Below are 12,332 nucleotides of genomic sequence, written 5' to 3' on the forward strand. Positions count from 1 at the left end.
TAGGTAACTTACGTCAATGGAGGGCGGGCCCAGGAACAACGTCGGAGAAGGGAGAAGCAATTGGCGATCAGATGTTCTATCCCATGCAGCACCTTCGCATATAGGTGAGAGGCGCTGCACGGGACGGTAATGTGGAGGGGGGGTCCGGTGGAGGGTGGGAGCGGCGGTGACGATCCCAGGGGGCGGGGCACAGGGGCCGATTACGACGGGGATTACGATTCAGTGATACATTGTACTTCTGGATACCGCAACGAACATGTTTGACCTGTTTTTTTGGTGCATGCTTCGGTTTTTCAAAATCGTTAAGGACTTTAACGATTTAGATTTTGTTATGTTTGTTTGATGCTTCTGGGCCTAAGTGTGAAGTTTGTGGGTAGCATCACAAGGGAACCAAAATATACACAAAACAAACAAGAGGGGGAGGGTCTTTTACTAAAGTGTGCTACGTTTTTTAACTCAACACACCTTAACAGCAGAGATTAAAACACGTTAACTGCAAAAGCTGTGACATGATTACTACTATCATATCTTATCAATATCATGTTAAAATTTTCTGTAACACTAAATGTCTATTTTCTATTATATTTCCACTACCCATGATGTATTGTAAGCCACATTGAGCCTGCAAATAGGTGGGAAAATGTGGGATACAAATGCAATAGATAAAATAAATAAATGATTGTTGGGAATGTGTCCAGCATGACCTCAGCAATTTCAGCACTTAAACTGCACTAGCGAACGTAAACCTGGTTGCAATTTGAGCACTACTGAGGAGGGGCTAAGTGAATCTTTTGTTAACCACAAAAGCGATGAATGGTGCACGTTAAGTAAACCACATTAACTATAGTATGCGTTGCAAAACGTACGAGGAGAGACTTGCTGACCTGAACATGTATACCCTGGAGGAAAGGAGAAACAGGGGCGATATGATACAGACGTTCAAATATTTGAAAGGTATTAATCCGCAAACGAACCTTTTCCGGAGATACGAAGGCGGTAGAACGAGAGGACATAAAATGAGATTGAAGGGGGACAGACTCAAGAAAAATGTCAGGAAGTATTTTTTCACGGAGAGAGTAGTGGATGCTTGGAATGCCCTCCCGCGGGAGGTGGTGGAGATAAAAACGGTAACGGAATTCAAACATGCGTGGAATAAACATAAAGGAATCCTGTTCAGAAGGAATGGATCCTCTGAAGCTTATCGGAGACTGGGTGGCAGCACCGGTGGTTGGGAGGCGGGGCTAGTGCTGGGCAGACTTCTACGGTCTGTGCCCTGAAAATGGTGGATACAAATCAAGGTCAGGTATACACATAAAGTACCACATATGAGTTTATCTTGTTGGGCAGACTGGATGGACCGTAGAGGTCTTTTTCTGCCGTCACTTACTATGTTACTATGTAGTCCACGCCAATTCTCTGTCCACTACCCACTTCCCGTATAGGACTAGATTCTATATATGGCACCTGAAAAACCCGTGCAGGAAAAAAAAATACGCCTAGATGTATTCTATAAAGTACAGCTTAATCTAGGTATACTTTACAGAATAAGCCTAAATTTACCCTTTCCTCTCTGAGTATGCAACCAGAACCCTCATCCACACTCTTATCACCTCCCGCTTAGACTACTGCAACTTGCTTCTCACAGGTCTCCCACTTAGCCGTCTCTCTCCTCTTCAATCTGTTCAAAATTCTGCTGCACGACTAATATTCCGCCAGTGTCGTTATACACATTAGCCCTCTCCTCAAGTCACTTCATTGGCTCCCTATCCGTTTCCGCAATCAGTTCAAACTCCTCTTACTGACTTACAAATGCATTCACTCTGCAGCTCCTCAGTACCTCTCCACTCTCATCTCTCCCTACACTCCTCCCCAGGAACTCCGCTCACTGGGCAAATCTCTCTTATCTGCACCCTTCTCCTCCACCGCTAACTCCAGACTCCGTTCCTTCTATCTTGCTGCACCGTATGCCTGAAATAAACTTCCTGAGCCGGTACGCCAAGCCTCATCTCTGGCCATCTTCAAATCTAAGCTAAAAACCCACCTCTTCAATGCTGCTTTTAACTCCTAAACCTTCAACTGTCCCCTATCCCTGATATGTCCTGTCTTTCCTAACCCTTATCCCTTACTTGTCCTGTCTGTCATAATTAGATTGTAAGCTCTATCGAGCAGGGACTGTCTCTCCATGTTCAAGTGTGAAGCGCTGCGTACGTCCGGTAGAGCTATAGAAATGATAAGTAGTAGTAGTAGGATTAAAGAATATACCGCTCGCCCCTTAGAGTCTAAATTTAGTCACGGGCAGTTATACCAAGTTTTCGCGTAAACACAGACGCCTAAATTAGGTGCGGACCGGGTGCATTCTAGAACTACGCACAGATTTTCTGAAACGCCTACCCCCGCCCATGGACACACCTCCTTTTCAACTATGAGAATTTACGCTCATCACGTTCCAGAATACATTTAGACAGTTGTGCTTTACAGAATACACTTAAACAGCTGTGCGCATAAATTCTAATGCCAGTGTCAATAATTGCTTGTTAATTGGCAGTGCTGATTAACTTATTAACTAATTAAGTTGCAAGTGCTACTTAAGTCACGCTATACAGAATACAAGGGATAAGCTGACATTAACTAAGCTGCAGATGTTCTGCCTTCGAATAAGCCGCTAGGGTGTGCGTGAATGTTACTGTGCCCTGAATCCTCGAGTGCAGGTGTAAACGAGCGCAGTACAGATGGCCACAAATTGTAAGTTTTAAACACAGACAGTAACCGACACAGAAGTGCATGCCCAAACAAAACTGAAAACGAGAGCACTCGTATTTAGGCACAAAAGAAAAACGGGCTGACATTTCTGGTTTTGTCTGGACATGCGCGCAAGAGCCACGCTGACCACAAAACGTTTGTGTGCACATGCCAGGCGCATTCCTCCCTCCTCCCACTTTCAGTTTAAATAGCGCAATTTAATCGTGCATAAAATTCGACAAAATTTATGTAAATGGGAACGTGCATTAACCATGACCTTTCTAGTCAAAATGTAAAAACAAGTATAAGACATGTTTATATGCGCAAAAATATGGTGGTTCCTGCCCCCTAACTCAACATACAGTTAACGTACAAATCGCCATGCCACCGCAGTAAAAGCGTGCTTGTGTGGAAGCAGTAACACTAATTTGTTCATTAACTGCTTAGGGGCCCTTTCACTGAACTGTGCAAAGAAACCACCATAATGGGAGGATTCCCCGCCCCCCACGAGGGCTTTACATCAGCATCCATGTTAGGCCAGGCTCACCCAGACTCCTCTTCATCTAGCAGAATTTACTGTCGTAGCATGGACAGCCACTCCAAAAGGACGTCTAATGTTGCTGCTCTCAGACGCCTTCTGCCAGAAGAGTCCTGGGCCCTGGTCAAGTACGCTTTCAATTTTTTGGGAGCTTCAAATCCGTGCAAGCCAGACTTCACTGCCAAAAAAACTGTAGCCAAGAAGTTCTCAGAAAATTCTAGACTGGCCTCAAGGGAATCTTCAAAAGGTTGAGTAATGGGAAGGGTGGAGGGAGAAGACGAAGCTCTGTGCCAAAGGAGCACAAGCAAACAGCCCCCGAAGGCACCCGGATCCTGCTTAGTGGTGAAGCCGAAATCTACTGGAGCTCTTCTTAGGGTTTTGTTTTTCTCACACCTGCATCAGAGCGGTGTACAGACTGAATGGAGCAGAAATGTGCTTCATCTCCCACTGCTCAAGGGAGGGATTGTTACCGCCGGTCTGGCCTAGACGAAGATAATGGTCATGGTTTGCTCTTTCCCACACAGCCCATGGAGAACTGGAATTGGCTAGAACCCTCCTGTCCAGGCTAGGAAGTTCAGAAGAAGGTAGACGTGTGCCAGGGCCCTGTGCCAGTTCTACACACCCTATTGAAGAGAGCAGACCCTGAATCTTCCCGGGACCTAGTTAAGTTTAATGCAATCTTATTTTCTTGTTAACAAGCTTGCAATGTACTCTCTCTGTAGCTCAGTGATTTTCTTTATTTGCTGCGTAGATATAATTTATAGCAACTCTGGTGTCCCCTGGGTTTTGTGATGCGTCAAATCACCCAAAGACTGGCTTGTAGGGCAGACTTTTCCCCAATGGCAAGTAGGAACTCGGGGGGGGGGTCGATGCACAAAGGTTGCTGTTAAATATGTCAGCTGCAGGTGAGCTCAACGATTTGCAAACAGTGGCCAATGAACAAAGGGGATGGCATGCAAATAAGATTCACGGAAATTTAACAGTGATCTTTGTGCATCGGCCCCTGGAAGTGCCTAGCCGCTAGGCCCTAGCACACTGGTTCCCAAACCTGTCCTGGAGGCACCCCAGTCAGTCAGGTTTTCAGGATACCCACAATGAATATTCATGAGAGATTTGCACGCACTGCCTTTACTACATGCAAATCTGGCCTAGCACATGAGCAGAATAGGATTGTTTCCAGGTCACGGGGGGGGGGGGGGAGCGTCTGCACGCACAAAATAAGCGGCTGCCTGTGGCTTTGGGAGAACCTGCACAGTTTGTAAACATAGCAGCGGGGGCTCGCGTCCATTTTGAAACTGAACCGGGAGAGGGCTCCCAGCCGGGAGGGGGTTTGCTCAGGAGGCAGAGGCTGAAAGGAAACTGGAAAGGGGCGTCAGCCCCAGACTTGCCAGCGTGGATGAAGAGGGCTCCTCTGACCTGCGATAAAACCTAGCAACTTAAAGTTAGGCGCTGCTTTCTGCGTATTGCACAGAATGCTCATTTTAATACTAATGAGTTTATTGTAATACATTTGCATAGGGTTATTAGTTGCTGCTACAGTGAATGGTAAAAGGGACGCAGAACTCCTTTGTGCATTAGGCCGGCTGCAACCAGTCTAAAGCAAACGCTGCAAGTAGGGTAAGCTTTGTGCATCGGCCCCTCAGTTGGAAGATGGGAGATTACCAGTGTGGGGCACAAGTGAGGGTGAGGCTTGAGCAGCGATTGGCAGGGCCCTCCAAGCATCCACAGGGTTCACCCTGACTGGGTATTAGAGGTAGTACTGAGGTGTTATATGTCAAAATTGATAAAGAGTGTTCAGGGAGCACCATATAACGAACTCCAAGAAGCAATGTGCTTATGCGACATGTTTTGACCAGGCCAGAATACAAAGCAAGCGGAAAACAAAACAAACAAAAAAAAAAAACCTTAAATATCTGTTTTTACCTGACAAGACCAGTAAATATTTCACAGCAATGTATCGCCCAGTTCTCTTTAGTCTTAACTGTAATGGGGTGTAATAGTAACCGATTTAGGGGCTTAGCCGGCATTGCCGCTTGAGAATTAAGTACACAAGTGCATGAGTATTGCCACACTCGGACAGACCAAATATCCATCAAGCCCAGCATCCTGTTTCCAAAAGTGGCCAATCCAGGTCACAAGTCCCTGGCAAAGATCCGGAAAAAGTTCAATATATTTTATGCTACTTATCCCATTAATAAGCAGTGGATATTCCCCAAACCAATTTAATAATGGTCTATGGACTTTTCCTTTAGGAAGCCGGCCAGACCTTTTTTAAACCCCGCTAAGCTGTTTTTACCACATTCTCTGGCAATGAATTCCAGAGTTTAATTACACATTCAGTACAGAAAAAATTTCTCAGATTTGTATTCAACTTACTACTTTGTAGCTTCATCGCATGCCCCCTAATCCTAATATTTTTGAGGAGTAAACAAACGATTCACATCTACCCATTCCACTCCACTCATTATTTTTTAGACCTCTATCATAATCACCCCTCAGCCGTCTTTTCCCCAAGCTGAAGAGCACTAGATGCTTCAGCCTTTCCTCATAGGGAAGTCGTCCCATCCCCTTTATCATTTTCATTGCCCTTCTCTGTACCTAGCACGGATTGGTAAAAGAGGCCTTTAATTTGCATAAACAACAACTTGAGTGCATTGTCAGTATTTTGGATTACTATTTAACTTATTTTTATTGTACTTGTATGTACAACACCAAATGTTATACTGTTCGTTGTCTTACGCTTTTTTTTTTTTTTTTAAACACACAGTTTATAATTAAGATGTGGAATATATTGCTGGATGATGTGGTCAAGGTAACCAACACATGGGATTTAACAGAGATTTGGACACGTTCCTGAAGAAAAATCCACCATTAATTAGCCAGGCAGACTATTCAATTCAAGTCTTATATACCGCTAATATCCCCTGTTTAGGGTTCAGTGCGGTTTACAACATTTGTGGGACAAAAGTTACAGAATTATAAGTAAGACATTGGGTGAATACATTCTTATTGGTTAGATATAGTGTTGTTAAGCGTTATGGGATTATTTTTTAGTCTGCGTTAAATATTTCTAAAGATATTGGGGACTACTACTACTACAAATCATTTCTATAGCGCTACCAGTCGTACGCAGCGCTTCACAATTGAACATGAAGAAAAGACAGTCCCTGCTCAAAAGAGCTTACAATCTAAATCAGGACAGACAGACAGGACAAATAAGGTTGACGTAAGAACCAACCAAGCAGAGCTGGAAGAACCGAATAAACAAGAAAATCAGGTGTCCGGGTTCACTCGCAATTGGCCATCCCTGGAAATGAACTAAGGCTGGCCCTGGAGGCAGCCCAGCCAGTCAGGTTTTCATGATATCCACAAAAAATATTCAAGATTAAGTATTCATATGTGGTATCACACCATACCTTATGCTATGAATTTATCTTATTGGGCAGACTGGATGGATCATACGGGTCTTTATTATCTGCCGTCATCACCTATGTTACTACCCTGTTTCCCCGAAAGTAAGACATCCCCCGAAAATAAGACCTAGTAGAGGTTTTCCTGAATTGCTAGATATAAGGCCTCCCCCGAAAGTAAGACCTAGCAAATTTTTGTTTGAAAGCAGGGCCACCGAGAGCCGGACAAGGCCGCCCCCGGGCGCCACCCCCCCCCCCTCCACCCGCCCTCCGTCGCTCCCGGAACTAACCTTAAATGCCTCCTTTCACCTTCGCAGCAAGCAGCAGCAGGGCAGACCTCTCCTTCCTTCCGTGCCCCACCCTCACAGACGTTACGTCAGGCGATGCCGGGACATGGAAGGAAGGAGTGGCCTGCCCTGCTGCTGCAAAGGTGAAAGGAGGCGTTTAAGGTTAGTTCCGGGAGCGACGGAGGGCGGGCGGGCCAACCCCGATGTTTCCCCAAAAAATAACACAGCCCCTGAAAATAAGACCTAGTGCATTTTGGGGGGCAAAAATTAATATAAGACAGTGTCTTATTTTCGGGGAAACACGGTATGAGAGATTTGCATGCACTGCAGTGGGAGCAGTGCGTGCAAATCTCTCTCTTAATATTAATCATGGATATTCTGAAAACCTGACTGGTTGGGGTGCCTCCAGGCCCAGGAACCGCTGAACCAAGGGAAACAGATAAACATAGGATCCTGAAAAGGACAGGTACAAATCAAGGTAAGGTATACACAAAAAGTAGCACATATGAGTTTATCTTGTTGGGCAGACTGGATAGACTGTGCAGGTCTTTTTCTGCCGTCATCTACTATGTTACTATGTTAAGATGTGTCACGTTACCACAGCTACCATTTTACACAATGAGACAGTTACTAATAACTTGGGTTTACAGTGGAGGAGTGGCCTAGTGGTTAGAGCACCGGTCTTGCAATCCAGAGGTGGCCGGTTCAAAACCCGCTGCTGCTCCTTGCGATCTTGGGCAAGTCACTTAACCCTCCATTGCCTCAGATACAAACTCAGATTGTGAGCCCTCCTGGGACAGAGAAATATCCAGTGTACCTGAATGTAACTCACCTTGAGCTGCTACTGAAAAAAGTGTGAGCAAAATCTAAATATATGGAATATTGCTACTATTGAAGATTCCACATGGAATGTTGCCACTTTTTGCGATTCTACATGGAATGTTGCTACTATTTGAGATTCTGTTGCTACTATTTGAAGTTCTACATGGAATGTTAATGTTGCTATTTCACTAGCAACATTCCATGTAGAAGTCTGTCCTTGCAGATCAGCAACCCGGCCGCGCAGGCTTCTGTTTCTGTGAGTCTGACGTCCTGCACGTACGTGCAGGACGTCAGACTCACAGAAACAGAAGCCTGCGCGGCCGGGTTGCTGATCTGCAAGGGCAGGCTTCTACGTGGAATGTTGCTAGTGGAGGAGTGGCCTAGTGGTTAGAGCACCGGTCTTGCAATCCAGAGGTGGCCGGTTCAAAACCCGCTGCTGCTCCTTGCGATCTTGGGCAAGTCACTTAACCCTCCATTGCCTCAGGTACAAACTTAGATTGTGAGCCCTCCTGGGCCAGAGAAACATCCAGAGTACCTGAATGTAACTCACCTTGAGCTACTACTGAAAAAGGTGTGAGCAAAATCTTCTAAACAAACATCTTAACAGTAGCCCACATTGCAGGGGAGTAGCCAGCCCTTTCGTTTTGGGAGCACCAAGGGCAGAGTGGGGATGGCAACATATTGCTCCCTCCTCTTCCACCCCGCAGATGTCAAATATATCTTTGCTGGAAGGGATGCTGAGGCCTCACCAGCCAAATACAGTTCTGCCGCTCTCTTCCTCCTCACGCCGCTTCCTTAAGGCCAGACTGTATGTATTTGGCTAGTGTGACTTTGGCACCCCTTCCAGCAACAGAAAAGGGGTGCTGCAATGGGGACCCAGCCCCCCCCCCCCCCCCCCCCCCCCCATGGCTACGCCACTGCCACGTTGATAAACTTCTCCCCTTTAATCTCACAAAGCAGGCCGATCATGCGGATTTACTGCCATGGACCCTTCTCAGGGCTGGCAGTCAGGAAAAAAAGTCTCGCCATAAAAATCAGTGTTTGTACAGAAACTGCTTCCTAGTTTATAAAATCTTATATAATCAATTACATTTCTATGCCTACTGTTTTCCCTAAAAACATGCAAACTCTTTACAGTCAATACAGAATATTTTGACACGGTTTTGTAACACACATACAGCAGAACATTCCGTTCAAAGGCAACACAGGCATCATTCAGAATTTTACCATGGGTTTGGGCAAACTAACTAGACAAAAATAGACATTCCACAGCGACCTATGATCCACCCAGGGGGGTCTCCTCACTTGCTATTTGTCAGGATGTGCAAACATCCAGAAAATACATCAACACAGTATAATACACAAGCATATAATATAGAGAAAAATAAAATTCCAGGATTACAGCTTCAGAAGAAGGGAAACCTTCGAAAGCTAATCAAGAAATGTATTAAGTTATGTCCAATAAAAAAGGTATCATCTTATTTTCTTTTCCATGTTTTATTTTGTTTGATTTCTATTGATAACCTTTAAGAGTGGACTAACACGGCTGCCACACCTCTCTAGCTTCAGAACATACACTAACTTTACAGACCACAAAAGGAAGCAAGGTTACTATGCCAATTTCTGAGTCGGCACATACGCATGGAAAATTACATATATAGTTCTTATTAGCTTACTGTTTACTCCCTAGACTCTGGCCAAAGTAAAAACTAAAATGCAAACATGACTTTACTGCCATGGCATGACAAAAACCAACTCATTTCGAGACCCTGCCCCCATAACGTGGGCTACACTTGGCTGCCTTTTTGATGATTCAGGATCCTTTGGCTACCATAGTTATTCCCATTCTGGGAGGCAGCTGGCTAAGGCTGAGCCTGGCACTGGTTTTTCCTTCACAGAGAGCAGGCGGATCCACGCTCCTTTGGCCAGTATTTGGGGCACCGTTCCCAACCTGTGCTGGCATCCCCACTCAAAACCAATTCACATCTACTGGTTCCACTCTACGCTGAAAACCCACCTTTTCACCACTGCTTTTGGCTCCTAGCTACTACTCAATTACCTCCTCTTGTTCCTTCTCACCCTGTACTTCCCTCGCCCTTAATTGTCTTGTCTGTATTATTTTTAGATTGTAAGCTCTACTGAGCAGAGACTGTCTCTCTATGAGGGGAGACATGATAGAGGTATATAAAATAATGAGTGGAGTGGAACAGGTGGATGTGAAGCGTCTGTTCACACTTTCCAAAAATACTAGGACTAGGGGGCACGCAATGAAACTACGATGTAGTAAATTTAAAACAAATCAGAGAACATATTTCTTCACCCAATGCGTAATTAAACTCTGGAATTCGTATCCGGAGAACGTGGTGAAGGCGGTTAGCTTGGCAGCGTTTAAAAGGGGGTTAGACGGTTTCCTAAAGGACAAGTCCATAAACCGCTACTAAATGGACTTGGGAAAAATCCACAATTCCGGGAATAACATGTATAGAATGTTTGTACGTTTGGGAAGCTTGCCAGGTGCCCTTGGCCTGGATTGGCCGCTGTTGTGGACAGGATGCTGGGCTCAATGGAGCCTTGGTCTTTTCCCAGTGTGGCATTACTTATGTATTTATATACTTATGTCAGGTGTTCAGCGCTGCGTGCGTCTGGTAGTGCTATACAAATAATAATAATAATAACCAACCTGAGCATTTCCGCGCCTATATTTGCTCATTTTAAGCAAATATTGCCTTCGAAAGCTAATCAAAAGTTAGTGTCCAATAAAGGTTTCATCTAATTTTCTTTTATTTCTATTTACCACCTTTAAAAGTGCACTAACACGCTACCACACTGATCAGAAATCCACTGCTGCAGGGAAGTTAAAATCGGCCCACCCATCCCAAGACAAACTGCCTGATGCTAAAAAAAACAAAAACAAACTCAGACTGTTTTCAGAAAGTTTGCCTGGTAGAAAGGCGATGCAAGACAGGACAAACTGGGCACCGTTTAACCAACCGGTGGATGAGCCACATCCCTGTAAGAAAAAGTCACATTAGTGCCACTAAAGACACCCGGGCCCGTGCCACCACAAAGTGAACTTGCTAAGGATCACACTGGCATTCAGAACACGGTAACCTGCCTCACCTCAATGACTCCTATTTTGGATTTTTTTTTAAACCCTGTTTTCCTAATGCTGCTCCTCCAGGCGCTAAATTACAGAATAACAGCAGCAAGACAGCCGATACCTTGCAACTGCGCCGACATGGAATCCTGGTGCTGCTGGTACTTGAGCGCCACCGTCTCGGCTCTCTTCAGCTGCTTCTGCAGGTCGTAGTTCACCATCGCCCCGTACATGAAGCCCAGCACCACGGCCAGGAGCACCAGGGTCTGCAGCACCCGCCTCTGCCGGCGGGAGCACACCCCGGTCCCCATGCTGCCCCGCATGGGGGTGGGGGTGGCGACGGGCACCAGCGTTCTCGCCTAGCTTCCTCCCAGAGGCGGGGAGGCGACGGGCATCGGTGGGGAAAGTCGGTGCAACTGTTGCTTCTCCCTCCTCCCCCCGCCTCCTCCGAGAAAGCTGCAACTTTCTTCCCAGGCTGCCGTGCAGAACTTTTTCAACATGCCACGCTGGGCGCTGCCGATCAGCACATGCTAATGCTTCCGGCAAGGCTACGATCGGAGAGCGCTCGAGGGGACAGGATACCCCCTTGCCCGTGACTATCGCTGCCTCCGACGGGGGCGATGCAAGAGAAGAGCAGCCGGCAGCGAATGCACCGCAAAAGAAGCGAAGGCCACCACGGTACGTGTCACCCCGCCCTTTTCCCTCCCGTCCCCCAATGAAACGGAAGAAGGTGGAGGAGGTGCCGCCTCCGGTCGCTTCCATTGGACGTCGTGGCTCGTTTTTTTGCTGCCCGCCCTGTCTGGTGAAGAGAGGCGTTGGATTGGAACGGCCTCGTGTCGGTCTTTGGAGGGGGGCGTGTCTTAGAGGCGGAGTTGAGAAGTGCTTTATGACGGTGTACGCCCTCCCTGTACTGCTGGGGGGGTGTTGGTTAGGTTATTAATAGTTGGGAAATGTCTCTTGCGGTACAGAATGATGCGTCGATACAACCGGGCGGGGACTTGTTCCATGCAGGTCCAGTGTAGGAGTATTTCTCGTGAGTTCTACAAAGTTGTGCAACACAAATTTCCAACTAGGAAGCAAATTTGTGCGCGCAGCTTGTAGAACTAAGGTCAGTTGCGGTGTAACTTCGGGGCCCTTTTCACTAAGCAGCACTAAAAAGTGACCCTGCGTTAACCCCGTGCGGCTGCTGGTAAATGGCTGATATTTCTATTTTTGCAGTAATGAGCACTCGCTAATTTTTCTGTTAGGTATGAGCCCTTAACTACACCTATTTTCTTGGCAGTTAAGGGCTTAACTGTTTAACCAATTGCAAAGTATTTGAAACTATGTAAAGGGTCCCGTTTTTGTTTTTTTTTTCGGACACCGTGTAACATACTAGCCTTTACACCACTAAATGCCCGCATTTAAGTGCAAGCTTTTTTCCTCCAGCCTTGAGCTAG

At 46.1% G+C, this 12,332-nt stretch overlaps 1 protein-coding gene across 4 annotated transcripts in view; it reads right to left on the reverse strand.

The window, feature by feature from the left end:
* The window catches only part of GOLIM4 (golgi integral membrane protein 4), a 119,329-nt gene extending 107,773 nt beyond the window's left edge, over positions 1-11,556 (reverse strand). For all 4 annotated transcript variants that reach the window (XM_030216652.1, XM_030216654.1, XM_030216655.1 and 1 more), the window contains exon 1: positions 11,018-11,556. In XM_030216652.1, coding sequence (XP_030072512.1) covers positions 11,018-11,216 — 199 coding nt within the window. In that variant the 5' untranslated portion in view covers positions 11,217-11,556. The remainder of the gene's footprint in view (positions 1-11,017) is intronic.
* Positions 11,557-12,332: the final 776 nt, after the last annotated feature.

The sequence above is a fragment of the Microcaecilia unicolor genome, chromosome 10 (assembly GCF_901765095.1).
Source record: "Microcaecilia unicolor chromosome 10, aMicUni1.1, whole genome shotgun sequence".
NCBI classification, from domain to species: domain Eukaryota; kingdom Metazoa; phylum Chordata; class Amphibia; order Gymnophiona; family Siphonopidae; genus Microcaecilia; species Microcaecilia unicolor.